At 43.2% G+C, this 23170-nt stretch overlaps 1 protein-coding gene across 1 annotated transcript in view; it reads left to right on the forward strand.

The window, feature by feature from the left end:
- Positions 1-7738: 7738 nt before the first annotated feature.
- Positions 7739-23170, forward strand: part of LOC134586685 (myeloperoxidase-like) — a 35785-nt gene continuing 20353 nt past the window's right edge. Inside the window, exons 1-6 of the mRNA XM_063442465.1 lie at positions 7739-7790; positions 7999-8247; positions 9429-9537; positions 11121-11247; positions 12691-12891; positions 21990-22284. Coding sequence (XP_063298535.1) covers positions 7739-7790; positions 7999-8247; positions 9429-9537; positions 11121-11247; positions 12691-12891; positions 21990-22284 — 1033 coding nt within the window. The remainder of the gene's footprint in view (positions 7791-7998; positions 8248-9428; positions 9538-11120; positions 11248-12690; positions 12892-21989; positions 22285-23170) is intronic.

Consider the following 23170-nt stretch of genomic DNA (forward strand, 5'->3'; position numbering starts at 1 on the left):
AGGTTGCACCAAATCAGGACTAGCTAGCCCTTTCCTCTTCCCCCCCTCTGCTTCCTCGCCCCACTGTCACCCAGCTATATGCCTGTTCCCCATCTGTCTTATCTCCTCCCTCTCCACTACCTGTCCCCACTAAACTCTGCTCAGTGAGCAGCAGACTCCTCTCAAGATTGTCAATCTCCCTCAAAGTTGGGATTTGCTTCTCGAGATCTCCAATCTGAGCTTCCAGAGAAGCCACTTGCACACAACCGTCACAGAGGTATGGACCCTGGACGGGTACATCCAGGCATCCATACATGCAACAAGATTGAGTCAAACCAGCAATCTTTCTAACACTCATTTCCCCAGATACAGAAAAATAAAACAATTACCTTATTAGCTTAAACCCCTTGTTAGTTTTTTTTTTGTTTAATATCTTTTTATTGCATTTTTGAGCATAAAAATATGGGGGTACAGAAAAAAGAGAAGGGGGAAAAGCATTATAACAACATAGAGGGGAACACTAACAAATATTATGGCCTACCCACAGCACTCTTTAATTAGTATTCAGAGTCGTGTCTTTGTGGGGGTGATTAGATGGATCAGGAGTGTCGCCTGGTTAGCGTTCAGAAGAGGGGGAAGAGAGGTTGGGAGAGGTGGGGGGGAGGGGGGAGAGGGTCGTCCTGCTGTGTTGAGTCATGTATAGTAAGTCTGATTCCTGTTGTGGTCGGTTGGCTTAAGAGGTATTATGTACCTTTCTGTTATGTCCCTTGTTGCGAGGTGTTCTCGGTCTTAGGTGTGTCATGCCAGTACAGGAGCCATGGTTCCCAAATTTTAAGATACTTGGGTCTGTTCCCTAGGATCGACCAATTAATCTCCTCTAATTCTCTCACTTTTTCTACCTGGTTGACCCATTGTTCTCTAGTCGGTGTGTCAGTGCCCCGCCAGTATCTAGGTATTAAAGCATTTGCTTCTCCCAAAAGCAGGGACAGGAGTTGCTGTTTGTGTTTCTCCTTAAAGGATCGGGGCCAGCCTAGGAGGATTTGGGAAGGCGTCAAGTGCGCCGGTGGATTCAGTATTTTAGTGATTTCGTCCGTTATTAGCGTCCAGAACGGTGTAATTGCCCTACAGTGCCACCAGATATGCTCCATGTCCCCCCGTTCCTGTCCGCACCTCCAGCACTCGTCGCTGATTGCGGGCCAGCATGCGTGTAGGTGTACCGGTGTCCGATACCATCTGGTGGCTCTCTTATAAAAGGTTTCTTTCCGGGCTATGCTAATCGGGGTTTTAATCCCAGAGATCATAATCTGGGCCCAGTCCTCCTCCGTCATGTGTATGCGGAGGTTTCTCATCCATCTACTGTGGAATGTGGGGCAGGCTTGTTTCCCTATATCTGCACTGAGAATTTGGTATAAGGCTGAGAGTGGGCGTCTAAGTTTATTACCTTGGGCGCACATGCGTTCAAATGGAGATCTGTCCCTCTCTTGCCATAAGGGGATGACCGACTGCGTCAAGTAGTTGGTCAATTGAGCTCTTCCCATTATATCCAGTAGTGTCTCTCGTCTGTTGGGGTTGGGGAATATGTTAAGCTTAGGGTTCACATCCCCTGTTATGAGTGTAGTAATATCAGGAGTAGGGGTTCCCAATACTCTGAATAATGTGGTGCGGCCTTTGCCATTCTGAAAGTCTGGATTGGCTGCTAGAGGGAAATATGGGGATATACCCGGGGAGAGATTCCATTCCTCTTTATGTTTTCTCCAAACTCTGAGTATATTGTGTATCAGTGGATGGAGTGTGGGAGATAGTTTGTGTAGTTGGCATATTTGCCACGGTAGCGTGTGGAGTGGAACTGTCGTGAAGCTTTGCTCTATCCCATACCAGGACTTTTTCTTACTTGTATATGTCCATTCCCTGAGATGTGTTAGTAGGACGGCTACTTAGTACCTGTAAAGGTGAGGGACTCCCAACCCTCCCCTACCTGGATTAGATGTCAGTGTAGTGTAGGCCAGTCTTGCGTGTTTGTTCCTCCATATAAATTTTGTGAATACGGATCTCATATGTCTAAAGAAATCCCCTGTGAGAGGGATAGGGAGGGCCTGGAAGATATATAGAACCTTTGGAAGAATCATCATCTTCAATATATTGACTCGGCCCATCAGTGAGAAATGAGGCATATCCCATTGTTTGAGGTCCTGTTTAATGTTTTCCATTAGGGGAGGGTAGTTTAGTGCGTAGAGACCTTTATGTGTCGAAGTGAGGCGTATACCTAGGTATGTAAGTCTCGTTTTCGTCCATGTATATTTGTAGTTTTGTCGGATATGGGTTTGTGTGTGTTGGGGCACTGCGATCCCAAGGATCTCACATTTATCGATATTGATCTTAAAGTTCGAAAAAGCCCCGAACCTATTGATGATTTCTGTTTGCACCTGTGGGAGGGACCTCATCGGGTGCGTGATGGAAAAGAGAATATCATCAGCGTACCGGTATCCTTGAATGTTGGGGTTCGTGCGAATGGCTGTCAGAAAGGGCTCCACTGCCAGTACAAACAAAAGGGGCGACAGCGGGCAGCCCTGCCTTGTCCCATTACTTATTTGGAAGGGGGGAGACAGTTGCCCGTTTACTCCAACCTGGGCTGATGGCCGTCTGTAGAGGGTCTGTATCCAATTTCTCAATTTTGGTCCAAATCCCAGTCCCTCCAACACCTTAAACAGATAAGTCCAATCCACCCTGTCAAAGGCCGTTTCCGCATCTATACCCAGCAGCAGAGTCGGAGTGTTAGTCGTGTTCGCTCTGTGTATCACACTGATTATTCTCGAAGTGTTATCTCTGGCTTCACGCCCGGGTACAAAGCCCGCCCGATCAGAGTGGACTAGATGTGGAAGGAGGGGTTTGATACAGTTGGCAATCAATTTGGCCAGGAGTTTGAGGTCTAGATTAATAAGGGAAATAGGCCTATAATTACCGCACATCTCAGGATTTTTACCTGGTTTGGGGATAATGGTGATAGATGCACTCAGCATTGGTGGGGGTAGTGCGGAGGTCGGGCTCAGCCCATTAATCATTTTTAGGAAATGTTGTTCTAAATCCCTTGCTAGGGTTTGGTAGTATCGTGTGGTGAGGCTGTCTGGGCCTGGGCTTTTGCCTTTCGGCATAGCTTTGATGGCTAAGGACAGTTCAGAGGAAGAAAAGGGCTCCTCCAGTGCGCGCGCCATATTGTCTGGTACTTTGGAGGCTATGTGTGCTGATAAATAGGTTTGTGTTTCCTCGGGTGTTCCCTCTGGGAGGGTAAGGTTATAAAGGGTGTGGTAAAATTCATGGAATGTTGCCGCTATGTCTTTGGTGGTGTGGCAGTGTGTCCCAGCTCTAGTTTTGATTCTAGCTATAAATGATTTTTGGAGTTTGGCCTTCAGCGCTCTGGCTAGCATTTTACCACTCTTGTTCCCATGTGAGTAAAACGAGCTGCTCGTTAGTTGGAGTGCGCTGTGCGCTCTTAATGCTAGGAGGGAACGGATCTCCATTCTAAGGGCCGTTAGCGTTTGAAAAGTATCCTGGGTAGGATTTTGCTTGTGTAATGTTTCTTGCTTGTGTATCGCGACTGATAGTGTGTCCAGTTTGAGTGTTCTTTCTTTCTTAATCCTGGATCCCCATTTTATCAAGACTCCTCTAATGACCCCTTTGTGAGCTTCCCAGACCCACGCATCTGATGTGTCTGCTGTTGTGTTGTCAATAAAGTAATCCCGTAGAGTTTTTTTTACGTCTTCCAAGACCCTAGCGTCATCTAGGAGGGTCTCGTTGAGACGCCAGTGAGAAGTGTGAGCTGGGGCCTCTTGCAATGTTATGGTCAGAAAAATAGGGGCATGGTCTGACCATGTGATGTTACCTATACTGGCCTCTCCCATTATGGGGAGGTGCCTGTGGTTCAGTAGGAACATATCAATTCTTGAATAGCTTTTCGCTACTGGGGAATAATAAGTATAGTCCCTATCCTGTGGGTGGAGCAGACACCAACAGTCCATTAATTGATGGGCGTGGATTGCATTAGCCAATACGGTGCACTGGTGGCGCCTATTGTCTATAGCGCCAGAGGAGCTATCCCTCGAGTGGTCAAGGGCTATGTTCTAGTCCCCTCCCACTATTACAATACCTTCTGCACATTCCTCTAGTTTATTTAGACAGGTTCGGGCGTAAGAGCCTTGGTTCGGGCTATAAATAGTCGCCAGAGTAATTAGTGCGCCTTTTTGGCGCCATTTTGCCTTGCTGTTGCGGCTCGGTTTGCTCTGTAAAAAACCTCCTCAGAGAGGTCTTAGATGCGGGGTTCTCGGCTGTCGAGGTGCACCCCATAGAGCCACTTTGCTTTTTGGCCGTCATTGCCGGTTTAGATGTCGGGTTTTGTATGTTAACCCCCTGTCACTGACGGAGCTCGGCTTTCAAGCTGCCAGTCTCGTCGGTGCCGTGGCCACGCCCCAAACTCCTTTTCTAACTCCTACTTGAAAGAGTCTACTTGATAGAGTCTGCTTTTAAGTAATGTGAGCAAGCTCAGTGAGTTAGGGGTGTGCCTTTATGGGGATACAAATCCCACACAGGTGCAATTAATGAACACTCCCCCAAACAATCCAGCAGCAGCACTTTACCAATTTTCCAAGCACTCTAGCAGACACCACAATCACCAAACCGGAGAAGCATTCGAATGCTCTGAAATATATAATTGCTGTAAACCGCTGAACAGGAAAAGCATACAATCAGCTTTCACTCCTGGCAATTAGCATACAATCCAATTCCCCCAATGATGCGACGACACTTCGTTTTGAGGGTCAAGCAGAACTGATTTACTGGGGCTACCTGCCCGGCTTTTATGCAGGTCTCCCACCTGGTGGACACTCCCCTAGGGGACCAGACGGAAGACTGGAAAACATATTGGACATTGACCAATCACAAGCTTACAAACCCACAATGCCTCACAATCCCTCCTCTCTGTCGTGGAGATAATTGGGAAGTAATCCAATTATCTCCAAGGACAGAGGCAAAACTCCATTAGCCACATGGCAGAAAAAGGACAATAAAAGACATAAAAATACACACTGTTACATTTATCACATAGAACATACACATTCTACCTATCCCGAGATAGCTTAGATCTGAGCGCACATTATTACTGAATGGCGCTCAGATCACATACATACAGTTCAATCGCCATGGAGCCAAAGTCTTTCATACAGTCTTTCAGTATACGGCTGGGCTCCATGGCATAGCTATCTGGGGTAGCATTGCTTTAACAGTCCGCAGAAAGGCACGAACCAGCCTTTCTGCAGGGAAAAAGAACAGTGTTTAACATGGGGCCATAGTCCAGTGGCAGGAGGCTGGTGACCAGGCTCCTCCAGTGGCGAGGTTGGTTCCGCCACACACTATACTTATACCTATCCACGCTTTCTCCTCCAACTCCTTGTAAATCCTCAAAATGCAAACATTCAACCAAAACATTTAAATCTTACTCCCACCTTCTCTAACTTTCTATGCTTCTGCTCCTGGCAGCTGGCGATGTCTCTCCAAACCCTGGTCCAACCTTTATCTACCTTGTGTCCACACCAGAAACCTCTCCAATCTTAAATCCATCCCATGTAACTCTCCATTGAAGCCCTCCTTCAATTCTGCCCTCTGGAATGCACGTTCTGTGTGCAACATAACTAAATCTACTCCTATCCATGACTCATTCATCTCACACTCCCTAAACTTGCATTCTTTAACTAAAACTTGGCTCTCTCCTTCTGACACAGCTACCCCTGCCTCATTATCCTATGGTAGTCTACAATTTATGGACAACCCAAGACAGTCTGACAGTAAAGGTGGGGGGTGTAGGGTTTCTGCTTTACCCCCACTGCTCCTTTAAACCTCTACCCTCCCTTCCCTCTCTTTCTCCTCCTTTAGAAATTCACTAAATCCGCTTATTCAAACCCATATATGCAAACATTGCAATTATTTATCGGCCCCATGGTTCTCCTCATCTCTTCCTTGACCATATTGCTGTCTGGCTTCCTTACTTCCTTTTAAGCAATATCCTATCCCTAATTCTCAGGGATTTCGACATTCCCATTAACCCACTCTTGTGCTCAGTAGCCTCAAAACTTACTTCAATCACCTCCACCTTTGGGCTACCACAAATGGCTAATTCTCACACACATGTAGCTGGCAATACCCTAGATCTTATTTTTTTTTTAAATGCATGCTGCCAAGATGCTGCCTAGGAGCTTGTCTGTGCTCCAGTAATCTCTCGCATCAATTACTGTAATTCTCTCCTAATCAGTCTCCTCAGAAGCCGTACTGCCCCCCTACATTCTGTAATGAATGCTGCTGCCAGGCTGATCTTTCTCTCCTGTCGCTTCTCTCACAACTCACCCCTCTGTCGATCTTTACACGGGCTTCCTGTACCCTAGAAGTGTCAATTTAAAATAATAATCTTTACCTACAAAGCTCTCACCAACTCTAGCCCCTCTTACATTTCCTTACTGATTCAAAGGTAAACCCCCTCTCGGTCTCTACGCTCTACTGGTGACCTTCTCCTGTCTTCTGCTCGCACCCTTACTGCAAATTCACGTATGCAAGACTTCTCAAATTATTTTGTTTTGGAACAGCCTGCCTACCCCTGTCAGACTCTCCCCTAGTCTTCAATCCTTTAAGAAGTCTCTCAAAACCCATCTTTTAAGGAATGCTTATGGCCTCCAAGAGTAACTTCTATCTCTCAAACCTTCCTCTGGCTCTCTCCTAAAGGGTCACACTCCACTCTCACCTCCAGTTCTGCTACTTTCCCACCATGTCTATTTGCTGTCTCCCGCAATACCCTTCCTATTATGTTTTAATAACCCACTTCCCCTAGATTGTAAGCTTGTTTGAGCAGGATCCTCAACTACCTATTGCTCCTGTTACATTTTGTTATTGTCTCATTTGGTAAATTCCCCTTTTATTGTAAAGCGCTGCGGAATAAGCTGGCACTATATAAATACCAATAATAATATTATTAATAATAATACTAATAATCAGTAGCTCACCATTCACAAAATGGCTTGAGAAAAATATGTACACTCTAAGCGTCAGACACTCTCGGCTGAGGTAAGCTGGAGCTGAGGACCTCCTTGGACCACAACAACTTCAAACAGATGAAGTTGTTAAGGTGCCCCGGGTTTCCTTTTAAGAGATTAATAACTGAATTTGAGCCAAATCATATCAAAGTGGAATTGTCACTGAAGATTTCTTTAGATAAATCAGTTAAAGGGATACTCTCAACACCATGTGCTTGTAACAACATTGTCGTTACTTTTTAGCAACTAGACACTATTCATTATCATTCTTGTTGTCCCCGTTAGCAAGTAGCGACTATTTCCCCACTGTAAGATTTCACAACCAGCGACAAGGAGCTACTGGTGATGTAGATTAATTTAGAAATAAACAAATATGTTTAAATGTCTATCTGTTCTTGTCCAAATCTGAGATGATTAAATTGCGTATACGCAGAAGTAAGCTCACACTGACACATGGAGTTCAGGTTAAAAGCACTTCAGAAAATTTAATGCAATCTGGTTGGAAAACAGTTATGCAGACCTTTTTAAATGCAAAATGACATCATCATTGAATATCAGATAATAACAAATAAACATCATTAATTGGATTAAATGTTATGTGACTATATCAGTGTCCACCCATCAATATTATTAAATTCTACATCACTGGCATCCCCTAATGCTAAATCTCTATAAATCTTAAAGAAACAAAAATGTCTTCCAAACCAGTCGTTAAGTTTTACCGGCAGCTGCTACTTGCCAACCGTAACACAAGGTGAAGTGGGCATCCTTAGGTATGTGTTTTTACGCTACTACAGCAAACCGCTAATATGCTTTAGTTTGCATTTGTAGTGGCAGCCATTAATGGTGATAGGCTACAAGCATTTAGCAACAAGGATGGAAACCTTACAGCTATTGTTAATTGCAACAGATGATTGCAGCTATTTACCACTTTTGCTTGTATTTTTTGCAGAACGGAGAAAATTAAGTAGTAAAAAACTAACTTTGAAAACGTATGGAATGTTTCTTGCCATCAAAAGTAATCGATTTGACTTTAAAACTTATTTCAGCTTGAAGGACTGTGCTTATAACAAACCACTGCACCTAGCTGATCTCATAACAAATACTTGTCGATTAAAGGAACCTAAATGCCTGTGTGCCTCACTCAAGCCACTCAAAAAGGAGATCAAACTGGTTCAAGACGGATTAATCAAAATCACAGGTGAGAGATCGATTCATTTGGAAGTCCTTGCAGATTTAAAGGAGCAGCGTCACTTCTCTGCAAGCAACCGTTTTTCATTCTCTCACCACATTAAAGTCTAATTAAGTGCTTGCTCAGCAAGAGCAGCATTAACTATTGTACAGCGCTATGGAATCTGATGGCGCTATATAAATAATAAAATAATAATAACTATAAGTCGATCTTAGGCAGCTTACGAGCACTCAGAGATTAGGCAGAGGCCCCTGAACCTAGAATTTGCTTGGCCTCATTCACCATCTCTATGTATACAATAAAGGGGGGGCTCCAAACTAGTATCCTACCCAGGGCCCTGCAAGATCTTAATCCTTTTCTATGCTGGGGTACAAACCACAAACAAATTACCTCTGCATGATTTAATATCTAGGGTAACATCAACAATTATAATGCTGTGCTCACTCACGCTTAGGCATCGCAAGAGAAACAAGGTTTAAGCACAGATACGTTGAGTACTTCCTTCACGAGTATAGTATGTACAAATGGCATTGTGTGGGTTACATTTCCATGTTAGCAATTCAATATATGTTAAAAAGATTCACAATGTGTTTTTACATTTATAAATGATACATTTTTTTACATAGAACTCTACAGGTGTCTACAGTTGACCTTATGATTATGTTTGTACATAGTATTACTATGAAACATCACAGGTGAAAGATCGAAAACAGTAAGCTTATAATAATAGCTAAATTCATTTGATTGCGCTATATCTTCAATAAAGACCGCATTTATTTTCTACAGACATGTGAGACCCCTCCTTCATTCCACTCTACACTTTGGCTGCCACATATTTGTAATATCCACTCCTTCAACAATCGTTAAAAACACACTTCTTCATAAAAGCGTATCAATTAAACTGTTAATAGCTCCCGACTAATTCCTCTTCTGCAACTGTCACTAGTCTAATACTATCCTTACCTTTTGTGTCATTTTACCCCACTCCCCCTAGCATGTAAGCTCATTGAGCAGGGCCCTCTGTTCCTGTGTGTCCAACTTGTCTGGTTACAACTACATGTCTGTTCGTCCACCCATTGTAAAGCGCTGCGGAATTTGATGGCGCTATATAAATAACTTATTATTATTATTAATAATATGAGATGCTCTTTAGGTTTTTAATAACATTTTGTTTTCATATTTCCTGACAGATGCGCTGTGGAAATTGATTTCAGATTTAACAGGCTGTATCATTCCACTTGTTCCCAAAAAGTGTCAGGACAGCCCGTATCGCACCATAACTGGAGAGTGTAACAACCGGTGAGAAAGGATATCATATTTTTAAAGAAAAGGAACAAAATATAATTATGAATAGAGAATCACTCTAGAATACTAGCTCCAATAATGGTTGAGCATTTTTAAAAAGGCACCAAATTCAGATTTGGTACAACCAGAACTCCAATATTGGTTGAGCATTTAAAAAGACACCAACTGCAGATACCCTCTTAAATTATATTATGTAATGGAACTATTATAACATCTCACTCATGCAAATTACCTCCTGCTCTATCCATTAATGCACCACTATCCCTTTTTTCCCCCTTTGTTGATGCTTGTTCTCTCAGTATCACCTACCATGCGCCTCACCTGTGCTCTTTTTCCCTCTTTTATGCCTTTTACATATTATCCTCTATTCCTTTTATCACTTACCCATAGGGACAACAATATATAGCTCAATGTCAACAAGGTGAGTTATACACAGGAATGTGGCGAATATTTAAAAATTAAAGGAAGAATGCTCCCTACTTGTTACTGGAGTCAGCAGTCATGTTTAACTCTCTTGACCAGCAACATGAGAACACGGAGGAGAGGTGTGTTTTGTGGGAAAATGTATTTGACCACAGGAAATGGTGCGGACTTAGCTCCTCTTCTGGGTTAAAGCTGGTCAAGCGTAGGAAAAATACACAAGACAAAATAGTCTCTTCTTTTCTTATGTTTTAAAGAAAACTAGAACAGTTAGGAAGAAAAGAAGAACATATTCTGAGAGAGGAAGAGATGAGGGAGCGATTGGGGAAAGTTAAGTTTGGCATTACAGTGCCGCTTTAAATGTGAAATTCAATTTGAATTCTCAACATTTATCACTTTAGAAATTAAGCCTGTAAGATCTGAAATTTACCTTGGACTCTTAACAATTCACACAGTGAATAACCTTGAATATTTCTGTTCTTTCAACTCAACATACCATGTTCAAAGATAGAAAAAGACAGACGTTATAGGATCAACTGGGTAACTAGATGGATTTTACAGACTTCACAAGTGCATATTTGTGAGAAATGAAGCATTTCAGTAAGCTAAAGTGCTCTAGGGGGTCTAGAATGTATTTTGAATAATCAAATATTTCACATTCCAGTGGTCACAATCTGGTCAATAAAGCCTTAAGTCAGCAGGACCCAATCATGAAATAATAATTGTTATAATTTATTGTTTTCTACTCATTTTGGAATAGGTTAAAGAAAAAACTGAGCAGGTAGCCTGTAATAGGTGCTTAACCCCTTAAGGACCAAACTTCTGGAATAAAAGGCAATCATGACATGTCACACATGCCATGTGTCCTTAAGGGGTTAAAGGGATACTATAGTTCCTCCTGTTTTGTGCCCCCTCTCCCGTAGCGCTGAATAAAACATTGAAAAGTTATAACTTTATTCATGTGCGGATCAGCTTTCTTTTGAATATATTGTAAGGATGTAGAACATTCCAGTTCACTTGTAACACTTATAGTACTAATAGACAGGGCAACAAGATGGAAGAGCTGAATTCTAGGATATGTTAAATGTAAGGCATTAGTACACATAAACTTAATAACCATGGCACATAATATCACTGTGTGATTTATATATTTCCAGGAAGAATCCCAGCCTTGGAGCCACCAATACAAGCTACAAACGGTTTCTGCCAGCTGCATATGAAGATGTCTATGACCTTCCCCCTGGATGGACAGACAAGCTGTGGAATGGGTTCTACCTACCATTGGTAATAATATGAGTATGAGTGTAGGCATGGATGGGGTCCATAATTTTGTGGGTGGGTTTTAATACCATATACTTTACTTTTTAAGTAGGATGAAAAAAATAAATATGTTTGAAGGTGAACTGTCACTTACCAGGATTTTTAATGTCACATTTATCCAAAGTATATATTATATTATTGGCATTTATATAGCACCAAAGTGCTTTACAGTTATTGAAAAGGGAAACTAGGGAATTCCTGCTCAAACAAACTTATAATCTATGAAAATTTTAGGTGAGAAGATATACTTCATTAGGTGGCTCACCCACCAGCTGGTGATCTAACCTGATTTGAGTCTGAGTTGCCCAGTTCTACGTCAGTAATATTACCATTGCTCTAACTAGCCAATATCTATCCGTCAATACATCCATCCATGCATTTCAAGAGATGCTTAAATGTTAAGGGTGTGAATGGGGGTGTGGCGCGAGACGGGACTGTTCTGAGAAATATTACATGACTTAATAATATCACAAATTATATTTATTTTAGAACAGGGATAATGTATCCTATTTACACAGACTGATGTATTGTACTTTAGAGACACATTATATACGTACTAAATAGTGAGAAGCTAGCAGCTGCATGCTGTATCTAAAAACTAGCGACTGGCAGCTATTGCAGTCTCTAGAAATGCCCCATCCCATGCATAGGACCTGCCGAATAACAGGAGGGAAAAAATAAAGAATTAATGGGAGGGTTGACAGATCACTCTTCAGTTCCCATGCAAACATTTATAGCCAGCAGATGGATACTACTTCTAAAACGGGAATGACTTATGTTCCCACAGGCCCTATCAATAAGCTCCATGTGAGGGTTATGAATTTTAAAATACCCAGGGGTCCTAACATCCCTCTCAGCTTCACCCACAGATCGTAGATGCAGGCTATTAATTGTATAATACCAAAGGGGCATTATTGTTCCCCCTTCCCCATAAAAATATTTTATTAGTACAGGTTGGAGGCTCCAAATAAAATATTTTTGCCGCTTTTTTTTTTTTTTGGGGTTGTGTGGCAATGATCTCGAGGACCCCTAGTCACCCTGGAGAGGTAATGGGGTGGCCAATGGTAAAAGGTTATGGGAAGGATGGACAGCTGTATGTCCACTTATTATTCTATATTTTATTAATAAGTCCCAACCAACCACATAGCTTAAAAAATGAATAGACGGATTTTACACCAGACTTCACACACCTAAAGTTTCTGACCGAGACACAGATTCTCACCAAAATTTGCATTAGTAAATATGAGAATTGCCTTTCTAGTCATAATATGTCATTTTTTGGCTATTTGGACTAAATCCATTGATTAGTTAATAATCATGTTGGTTCTGAGGACTGGATTTATTTAGCTTCAAGAGAGATGCATCAGTAAGATCTTTTTTGTAATTATTATTGCTTTCTTTATTCAGGTTCGCCGAGTGTCAAATTTAATTGTCAGAGCAGAACAGTGGACTAAGGATTCTGAACGATCCATCTGGTTCATGCAGATGGGCCAACAAATTGCTCATGAAATTACCCTTTCATTACCAAGCCCCACAAAGACAGATTTTTATGACCGCAGTAACTGCACCACAAATTGCATCCGTGAAGAGCCATGCTTCCCAATTAAGGTAATTAGCTTATTAAAGTTTCTGTTCCACCTATGCATGCTGACTATATAATATATATATTTTTTAAATTGAGGAAATGTCACTCCCAGAAAAGTAATAGTTTATTTTTCCTTCACCCCAGTAACTAGTGCTTACTGTGAATAATGCAGCAAAGGCTGTGGAAAAAAAACTGATGCACTTCCTGGTTGCAGTGACCTCGCTGCCGTACGATGACTCAGCAGGCACATGGATGATAGCTAATGTAATGTGTGCATGCACGCTCTGCATTTTTTTTTTTTACCAGTGTCCTACGCATATATGCTCCATGTGTTTGCCACTGCTCAAATGAACGCATTTACATACAAAGCATGTAAATGAAAATAGCAAAAAATATATATCTACAAAGAATCATAATAAAAAAATAGCACATCTTATTGCTAACATTTAAGGGGTTGTTCACTAAATACTGTATTTTATCCTGATGTTCGGATGAACAAAATCCTGCGGAAATTGAAGATTATGCTAGCGTTAGTCATGGGCATACGAACCAGGGGGGATGGGAAGGACGCTCAGCGCTCCCTCCTTTCACTCCCTCACTGTAGCATGGCCGAGCTCTGTATGGTCCGCGGGTACAGAGAGCATCTGTCTCCTGTACCCGGCCGGACTAACAGGAAGTGCACACTGAGTGACTGAGTGTGCACTTTCTTTTAGTCCGGCCGGGTACAGGAAACAAAAGCTCCCTGTACCCGCGGACCATACAGGGCTCGGCCACGCTTCAACAGAGGTAGAAAGGGGGGAGAAAGAAATTGACAGGTGGGGGGAGGGAGAGAGGGAGTGACAGGTGGGGAGGGAGAGATTGACCATGATCCATCACACACACAATGCCCCCCTTACACACAAAGACAATGCATCCCTTGCACACAGAAAAACACACAATGCATTACACACACACACACACACACACACAAGCAATGCAACCCTTACACACAATGCATCCCTTACACACACAGAAACACACAATGCATTCCTTACACACACTCAATGCACCCCTTACAGACACACACACTGCATCCCGTACATTCACAGAAACACACCTTGCATCCCTTACACATACAAACACAGATTCACACAATGCATTCCTTACACACATATCAGGACATCCCCTACACACTCCACCCTCTGTGAACAAACTCATTGGTGGAACATGAAGGTGGACCCTGGGACCCAGACCTTGAGCTGTGTAAAGGGCCCCCAAAAAATGGAGCTGCTTCCCGTTCTCCCAGAACATTGATTTTTGTGACCACAGTTACAAACAGCCTCCAGAGATCCTGTTCTACACCAGACCAGTGGAGCCAGACTGCAGCTAGAGCCCATCATCATCCTCATCTGGTTGTAAGTAGGCAATCTAGTATATTATTCATGGCACTAATCTCTAATTTATCTCACATTAAAGAAACACTATAGTCCCCAGAACCACTGCAGCTTAATGTAGTGGTTCTGGTGTCTATAGCCTGTCCCTGCAGGCCTTTTAATGTAAACACGGCGGCACTGCAGCACTGGCGTTAGTTAACATGGCAGATCATATGGGTGGGGCATTGTGATGTCACATGGGGGGGCGGCAAACGTTACTTTTGCCTAGGGCGGCAAAAATCCTTGCACCGGCCCTGCCTCCCCCTCCGCACAGGAGCGTCGGGTGTCACGTGACTACCCGGCGCTCAGTCTGACACTGCGCCCGCCGGACGTCCAGAGGTCCCCCTGCTATGTCAGGAAAAAGGGGGGGGGACAACAGTATGTAGGGGGGAGAGCAGAGCCGGTCACCTCTGAAAAGAAAAAAAACAGCTGCCTGAGAATTTTTTGTGTTAATTAATGGAAGGGTTAAAGAAGGGGGGAGGTAGAAAAATGAATGTAAGCGGTTAGGGGGGCTACTAATATGGATGGGGAGAGGGGTAGGTAGAAAAATTATTGGAAAGGGTTAGGGGGGCTAGTAATAAGGATAGGGGGAGAGGGGGAGGTAGAGAAATAATTGGAATGGTTTAGGGGGGCTACTAATATGGATGGGAGGAGGGGGGAGGTAGAAAAATAATTGGAAGGGGTTAGGGGGGCTACTAATATGGATGGGGAGAGGGGTAGGTAGAAACATAATTGGAAGGGTTTAGGGGGGCTACTAATATGGATGGGAGGAGGGGGAAGGTAGAAAAATAATTGGAAGGGGTTAGGGGAGTACTAATATGAATGGAAGGGGCAGGGTGGGTTCTAATATGCATGGAAGGGGTTACAGGGGTACTAATATGCATGGAAGGGGTTAGGGGGTACTAATATGCATGGACGGGGTTAGGGGGGTACTAATATGCATGGAAGGGGTTAGGGGGTACTAATATCCATGGAAGGGGTTAGGGGGGTACTAATATGCATGGAAGGGGTAGGGGGTTAATATGCATGGAAGGGGTAGGTGGGGTTCTTATGTGCATGGAAGGGGTAGGGGTGGTTCTAATATTCATGGAAGGGGTAGGGGTGGTTCTAATCTTCATGGAAGGGGTAGGTGGGGTTCTAATATTCATGGAAGGGGTAGGTGGGGTTCTAATATAAATGGAAGGGGTAGAGACGGGTAGTAAAATGTATGGAATGCACTTCTGAAAGTGTCACTAAATGGCAATTAGGAAATGTGGTCACCCTAAGTCAGGGGCAGCATTACACAATCTGTATATGTATAAAAAAATATAAAAAGTAATCTGCAAAGTACAAAATGTTTGTGTCGTATGTCGTGCTAAAAATTAAGCTAGGAATGTGCATATTTTTTTATTTTTTTTAAATAATTTTTAGAATAATGATACAAACATTTTATTTCTTACATTTGTGATGATTATTGTTCCCCTCTATATTCAAGGGACACTATAGTCACCAGAACCACAACAGCTAAACGTAGTAGTTCAGGTGTCTATAGCATGTCTTTGCAGGCTTTTTAATGTAAGCACTGCCAATTCGTAAAAAGGTAGTATTTACATTACTGCTGAGGAATACCTCTAGTGGACACTCAGATGGCGACTAGAGGTGCTTCCTAGTCGAGACATGAATGCTGCCCTATGAAGTATCTGCGCATGTGCAGCAAAGCTGCGCATACGCACCAGGGAGCAGTGACACTTCTGAATAGAAGTGTTTTATTGCTCCCTGCTCGCACCCTCCTATTTCGTCATTTTGATTAAATAGGGGGCGCGGCATCAGGAGGATCACGGCGCTGTATCCAAGTACCGTATATACTCGAGTATAAGCCGACCCGAATATAAGCCGAGGCCCCTAATTTTACTCCAAAAAACTGGGAAAACTTATTGACTCGAGTATAAGACTAGGGTGGGAAATGCAGCAGCTACTGGTAAATTTCTAAATAAAATTAGATCCTAAAAAAATTATCTTAATTGAATATTTATTTACAGTGTGTGTATATAATGAATGCAGTGTGTGTATGAGTGCAGTGTGTGTGTGTGTATGAGTGCAGTGTGTGTGTGTATGAGTGCAGTGTGTGTGTGTATGAGTGCAGTGTGTGTGTGTATGAGTGCAGTGTGTGTGTATGAGTGCAGTGTGTGTGTCTGAGTGCAGTGTGTGTGACTGCAGTGTGTGTATGAGTGCAGTGTGTGTATGAGTGCAGTGTGTGTATGAGTGCAGTGTGTGTATGAGTGCAGTGTGTGTATGAGTGCAGTGTGTGTGTGTATGAGTGCAGTGTGTGTGTGTGTATGAGTGCAGTGTGTGTGTGTGTATGAGTGCAGTGTGTGTTTGTGTTGTAGAGCCTTGGTGGGGGGTGGGCATTTTTATTATTTTTTTTTAAATATTATTTAAAAAAAAAAATTATATTACTATTGTTTTTTATTATTATAATTTGTATTTTATTTTATTTTTTTCGTACCCCCTCCCTGCTTGATACATGGCAGGGAGGGGGGCTCTCCTTCCCTGGTGATCCAGTGGTATTGGCAGTTCAGTGGGGGGGAGGGGGCTGGCAGATCTGTTACTTACCTCTCCTGCAGCTCCTGTCAGCTCCCTCCTCCTCCGCGCCGGTCCGTGCAGCTCCTCTGTCAGCTCCACTGTAAGTCTCGCGAGAGACGCACTATGACCCCGCGGCTCTCGCAAGACTTACACTGGGAGCTGACAGAGGTGCTGAACGGACCGCCGCAGAGGAGAAGGGAATTGACAGGAGCTGCAGGAGAGGTAAGCGCTCGCTGCCAGCCCCCAGTCTGTATTATGGCAATGTAAGTTGCCATAATACAGACACTGACTCGAGTATAAGCCGAATTGGGGGTTTTCAGCACAAAAAATGTGCTGAAAAACTCGCCTTGTACTCGAGTATATACGGTAAGTAAAACCCCTTCCCTGTAGTGACCCTTTAATGTTATTATTTTATCATTTATATAGCGCCAGCAAATTCCGTAGTGCTGTACAATGGGATAAACAACTCCTAGTTTACGGAATAAGAATATACCCGGCGAGTAAAAATGCTATCCCTCCCAGATTTTGGGGGGTTCCTACGCCCATGGCGTTAGTGTACTTATAATCTTAAGTTTAGTAATGACAGGAGGCAAGTATTTTGCATTAAAATCTCTTTACTAACTCCACATAGCAGTAAATTAAAGTGAAAACATTAACCAATCAAAATGCAATAGGAAGTATAGTATTCACAGTGAAGAGGCTCCTCCCCCTCTTTCGAAAGCTACATCATGGATAATGTTCCAAAAGGTCCAAAGTCTTGTAACATGCACCAACAGGTGACTTTCCAATAAACAAAATTTCAATGGATGAAGGAAGGTCCAAAGGTGCCCATCCTGAGAATGAACTGTAACGCTGCGAATTTACACTGAAAGAGAACGTGAAATAGGTTAGGTATGGGTCTGGAAACTGTTTGAAGTAATGGTAATAACCAGACGCAATCTCACAGAGATGTCACACTATCGACTATCAACGACTGATTATAAATGAGAAGTAAATGTTATAAACAAACACAATCCGAACATATCCCCATATCTAGGAGGAGTGAGCAAGACAGAGGAAAGGAAGGAATATATCGAAGATAGATATACTTACTTGAGTCCTTTCTCCCCAAGGGTGGGAAGGGTGGGAAAATACTCGCCTCCTGTCATTACTAAAATTAAGATTATAAGTACACTAACGCTAGCATAATCTTAAATTTTACCACATAACAGGAGGCTTCCTATTTTGCATTTTTAACGCTAATGTAGGCGAGACGTGGCCGCGCCTGAACTCGGGCGGAAGTAGAAAGTCCGAAAGGTAGATTCTCACAACCAGTCCGCGGAACGTAGGATATCCGCCTGCCGAGAAAGCCGAAGAAGCCGCCGCCCAGTGAACGGAATGGGCTCCGAAGACCTTGTCCACTCCCGCCAGTGATAGAATCCATCTTATCCATCTTGCGAGAGTGGTAGTCGAGACGGGTGCGTGTGGTCTAACGTAAGACACAAAGAATTGTCCCAAAGAGGAGAATCGAAGCGGGGCTGTGACCTCCGCATACCAACGTAGAGTGGACATCACGCAAAGTTGAGGATCGGTAGGAAAGAAAGGGTAGAAGACCGACGTAGAGTCCGATTTCGTACGACGCGATACTCGGAAGGTAACACCCTCTGGAGAGACCAAAAAAGCGTCGCTGTCGAATGCCCGCACTTCCGATACCCGGCGGAACGAGACTAGGCAAAGCAGGAGCGTAATTTTAGCTGAGAGATGTCAGAGGGAGTCTCTCAAAAACTGTAAGACAACTTTGACGTCCCATAAGCGAGAGTATTTGGGCCTCGGAGGTCTCTGTAATCGGATGCCCCTCAGGAGTCGGCATACCAGTGGATCTTTCCCTACAGGTATCCCCATGACCGGTACGTGAGCCGCCGCACGACGTTGAGTGGCCAGTAGGAGTGACCCGCGGAAAAAAGATAGGAAAGAAAATTCAGGATGGCCGTTATAGGTGCAGTAAAGGGATCGAGGTTCCGTTCACCGCACCAAGAGGACCAGGACTTCCAAGCTGATAGGTAACATCGTCTGGTTCATGGTGCCCATGAATCCCATAAGAGGTCTCTAGCCGCTTGCGATAATTCGCTGGTCTGTCATGCACCCCTGAAAGAGTCCAGGCCACCAAGGCGAGACGGTCTTCCAGGATGAGAGGATGAGGGTTCCCTTTAGGATCCGTGAGGAGCGTTGGATAAGATGGTATGAGGAGGGGGTCCATGTAGGACGATGCTAGGAGGTCTGGGAACCAGGGTTGGCCCCGCCATAGAGAAGCGATGAAGAGCAGAGACCCGCGTTGAGTCTTCAAGTACTGAATTGTCCTCACTATCATGGCGAACTGGGGAAAGGCGTAAGCCCCCTTGGCTAGCCATGGCTGGAGAAATGCATCCACCGCCATGCTCTCCGGGTCCGGGAGCCAGCTGAAGTAGTTGGTTGTCTGTTTGTTGTTGCATGATGCAAACAGATCCAGGTGAAGGGGACATCTCCTGTCCAGTCTCTGTGGGTCCAATCTCCAGTCGCTGCTGTCCCGCCAGTGGCGTGAGAACCAGGAAAACCAAATACAATCAGAATTCTAGAGTTCGGATGCATTCGGCGGCCGGATTAAAACCTGTGCTTTCACATCTGAATCCTATACAAAGTATGGGATTCAAAAAGCACTGACTTTGGCCGACTGCATCCAGAAGGATGCACATTCGCAAATTATGGTACTATTTGTCAATTGGCAGTGCTAGCAGCTAGATGGCAAATAGTTAAATAACCGTCAGCAATAAAATGTACTGGCTGGCCAGCACTTGTTAGTCAGCCAACACATTAAAAAGTAAAAAAAAAAATAAAGCCTATGAGGTCAAGAATTTCAGTTTAAAACCTCTTTATGCCTGTATGGCAGTTGGGGGCATATCTACTAATGTCTACATACATATCATTTTTTGGGAACACTTTATTATGTTTTCATGGGTGACATGCAGGGCCGGTGCAAGGATTTTTGGGTACATAGGCGAAGATGTATTTTTCCGCCCCCCCCCCAAAAAAAATTACATCTTCACCTATGTGCCTCTAAACCAGCCCCTCTCCCCGTCCATTATTGGTCCCCTCCCTTCCCTGTCCCTTAGTGTTCTTCTGACAGTCACACACACTCAATGACAAACACACAGACTCACTGATCTGACACACACTCATTCATTGACACACACACACTGATTGACACACACTGACAGACACACACATACACTGACACACTCATACACTGACATGCAACACTCATACAATCACTCACAGACACACACACTCATATAATCACTCACAGACACACACACTCACTCACAGACAGTCACACATACACTCACAGTGACACACATACACACATACACTCACACACAGTCACTCACAGACACACAGACACTCACTCACACAGAGACTTACACACACACACTCACTCACTCACAGACACACAGACACTCACACACTCACTCACTCACTCACTCACAGACACACAGGGGTCGAGTGTTCACAAAGAACGTGTAAAGCATAAAATATAAGACAATATGTAGTCTAAAAGGCTAGTCAACCCTAGTAAAAGGTACAGCTTGGTTACAATCCCAAAAATGAACTAATACAACATACAAATACAAAAGTACACATATATGCACACTAAAATACACACATACAATTGCACATATACACTCAAACACTCACAGATACACACAATCTGTTATACATATACATAAACATTGTTACACATGCAATAAAAAGAAAAACAGTTTATTCCCCCAGCCTCTAGTTATCTACTATGTTGTTCCAGTGTATCTACTCCCTCAAGTTCTGGTGTATGGAGCATTGCCATGGAAATTCTCAGTTAAATGTAGTCTGTCTTCCCCTGCACACATGGTGGTGTTTGTGTGCAGAGACCGAGTGTTTGAATGTAAATGTGTTTCTGTATGGAGTATATGTGTTTGCGTTAATTCGGGAGTGTATTTTTGTAGTCTTGGTGATTGAATGCAGGGTTATACTTTTATTTAGTTGTGGTGTTTAGATGCAGGTATGCCATATACATATACAAAGGGCTATACAAGAAAGGGCTCTGAAGCCCATGTGTCCGTGGCCCCTGAGGTAGCTGCCCCGGCTGCATTGCTGGTCATTCTGCCTCTGCTTTAACATGTATCTATACATAGAATAACAATCTTATGATTCAAATAAACATTGTGCAAAGTTTTATTTAACACAAACTATGTAGTAACTGTGTAGTAAGAGGTTAAACTGCAGATTCAGGGGACATGACTTACAGCATTATTCACTAAAGTGAATTTCAAATGTTAAGACAGAGTGGTGGAATTTAAGGTCATTGTACAGAACACTGGTGAGATCACATACTGGAGATCGTATCTTCAGAAGGATATTGATACTTTAGAGAGCGTTCAGAGAAGGGCTACTAAACTGGTTCATGGATTGCAGGATAAAACTTACCAGGAAAGGTTAAAGGATCTTAACATGTATAGCTTGGAGGAAAGACGAGACGGGAGGATATGATAGAAACATTTAAATATATAAAGGCAATCAACACAGTAAAGGAGGAGACTATATTTAAATTAAGAAAAAATACCACAAAAGGAGGACAGTCTTAAATTAGAGAGGCAAAGGTTTAAAATAATATCAGGAAGTATTACTTTACTGAGAGGGTAGTGGACACATGGAATACCCTTTCAGCTGAAGTGGTAGAATGCTTGGTACAGGCATAATGCTATCCTAGCTATAAGACCAGGGAGAATTTTGAAAATTGGGCAGACTAGATGGGCCGAATGGTTCTTATCTGCCATCACATTGGATGTTTCTATGTTTGTAAGTATAGCTAGCTTAGATAATTCATATAGTTCAGCTATTTTGACCTTAAATTTGAAATTCACTTTGAATTCTCACTTTAGTTAATTACTCTGTTAATGTAATATTTCAAGCATGATATAGAATTATCTGTATTAAAATTGGATTTCTTTGAAGGCATCTTAGATTTAGAATGGTTTGAAAGGTCTTCTGTCAATATTAGAATATTTAAATTATTTTGTTTGCTAAATTTTTGGTACACTAATTTTGGTATCTTAATCTGTAACATATGTTATTATTCATGTCTTTTTTGTTTGAAGATTCCACCAAATGATCCTAAGAATCATAGTGCCTGTATACCGTTCATCCGCTCAGCTCCAGTGTGCAACCTGGAATCTCCAAAACGTGAGCAGACGAATGGTGTCACAGCTTTCATTGACGGTAGCGCAATTTACGGTAGTGATAATCAAACGGCCGAAGAGCTTCGTGACCATACAAACGATCTGGGTCTGCTAAAAGTTAACATGAACTACACAGACAATGGTCACCCATACTTGCCATTTGATCCAAATAGTGGAGGTGCCTGTGTTAATGGTACTCCCTGCTTCAAAGCAGGTAAGTGGAAAGTGAAATTTATAATATATAGTTAATTTACAGATAATTATTTTTCACACGCTATAACACCTCAGGGATTATAAGTGTTAAGATTCCTCAGTTCAGGGGAGCGGAGCTAAGACCTGAAGCCGAGCAGACGCCATATCTGCGAGCTCCTATCTTGAAACTGGGAAAACCAGTAATATCTTGAGAAACACTCGCTACGCAGTCCATAACACAACACAAGCGAAACCGGGATCAAAAACCGAATCGGTAGATGCCTTTCATGCATACACCGTCAAACTGAAATGCAGACCCAAGGCCTACCAAACACTGACCATCCACGACCTGGAGAAACTGATCGTCGGAGCCTACATACATGGTGACTTCGATCCGGACAATGATATCTACCCATACCAACACAATACACCAGAGCCCATGGGGAAGCGCAGGTCATTGGCAGGACATCGGCACATTGTTGCCGCGGTAGGTGCAACCTAAAATGGCCCCCGCAGACCAAATGCCACCCCGCTCACCGACCCACACAGCCTCTCAAAAGGACATAGACATCACGATGCCGTCAACCAATGCGGCACCGGATGGCTCCTCACTTGCCACCAAACAAGACCTACAAACCTGGGTGCAGGACATACAGAAAATGCTGGCCACAGATGTGGGTCTCCTGAAAGCAGACATGCAAAATGTCACCGACCGTGTGCGAGCGACAGAGAAAGACATCATAGATATACATAGCAGCATGATAACCATAAAACCATAAAACACTCTATACAACCACTACAAACTTTCCAGCAAAGCCTGACACAACAAATGTCCATGCAAGAAGACCGCGCTAGACGCAACCATGAAAAAAATCTGCCGACATACAGGCAGATTACCTGCCACACTA

Source organism: Pelobates fuscus, chromosome 1 (assembly GCF_036172605.1).
Source record: "Pelobates fuscus isolate aPelFus1 chromosome 1, aPelFus1.pri, whole genome shotgun sequence".
Classification (NCBI taxonomy): domain Eukaryota; kingdom Metazoa; phylum Chordata; class Amphibia; order Anura; family Pelobatidae; genus Pelobates; species Pelobates fuscus.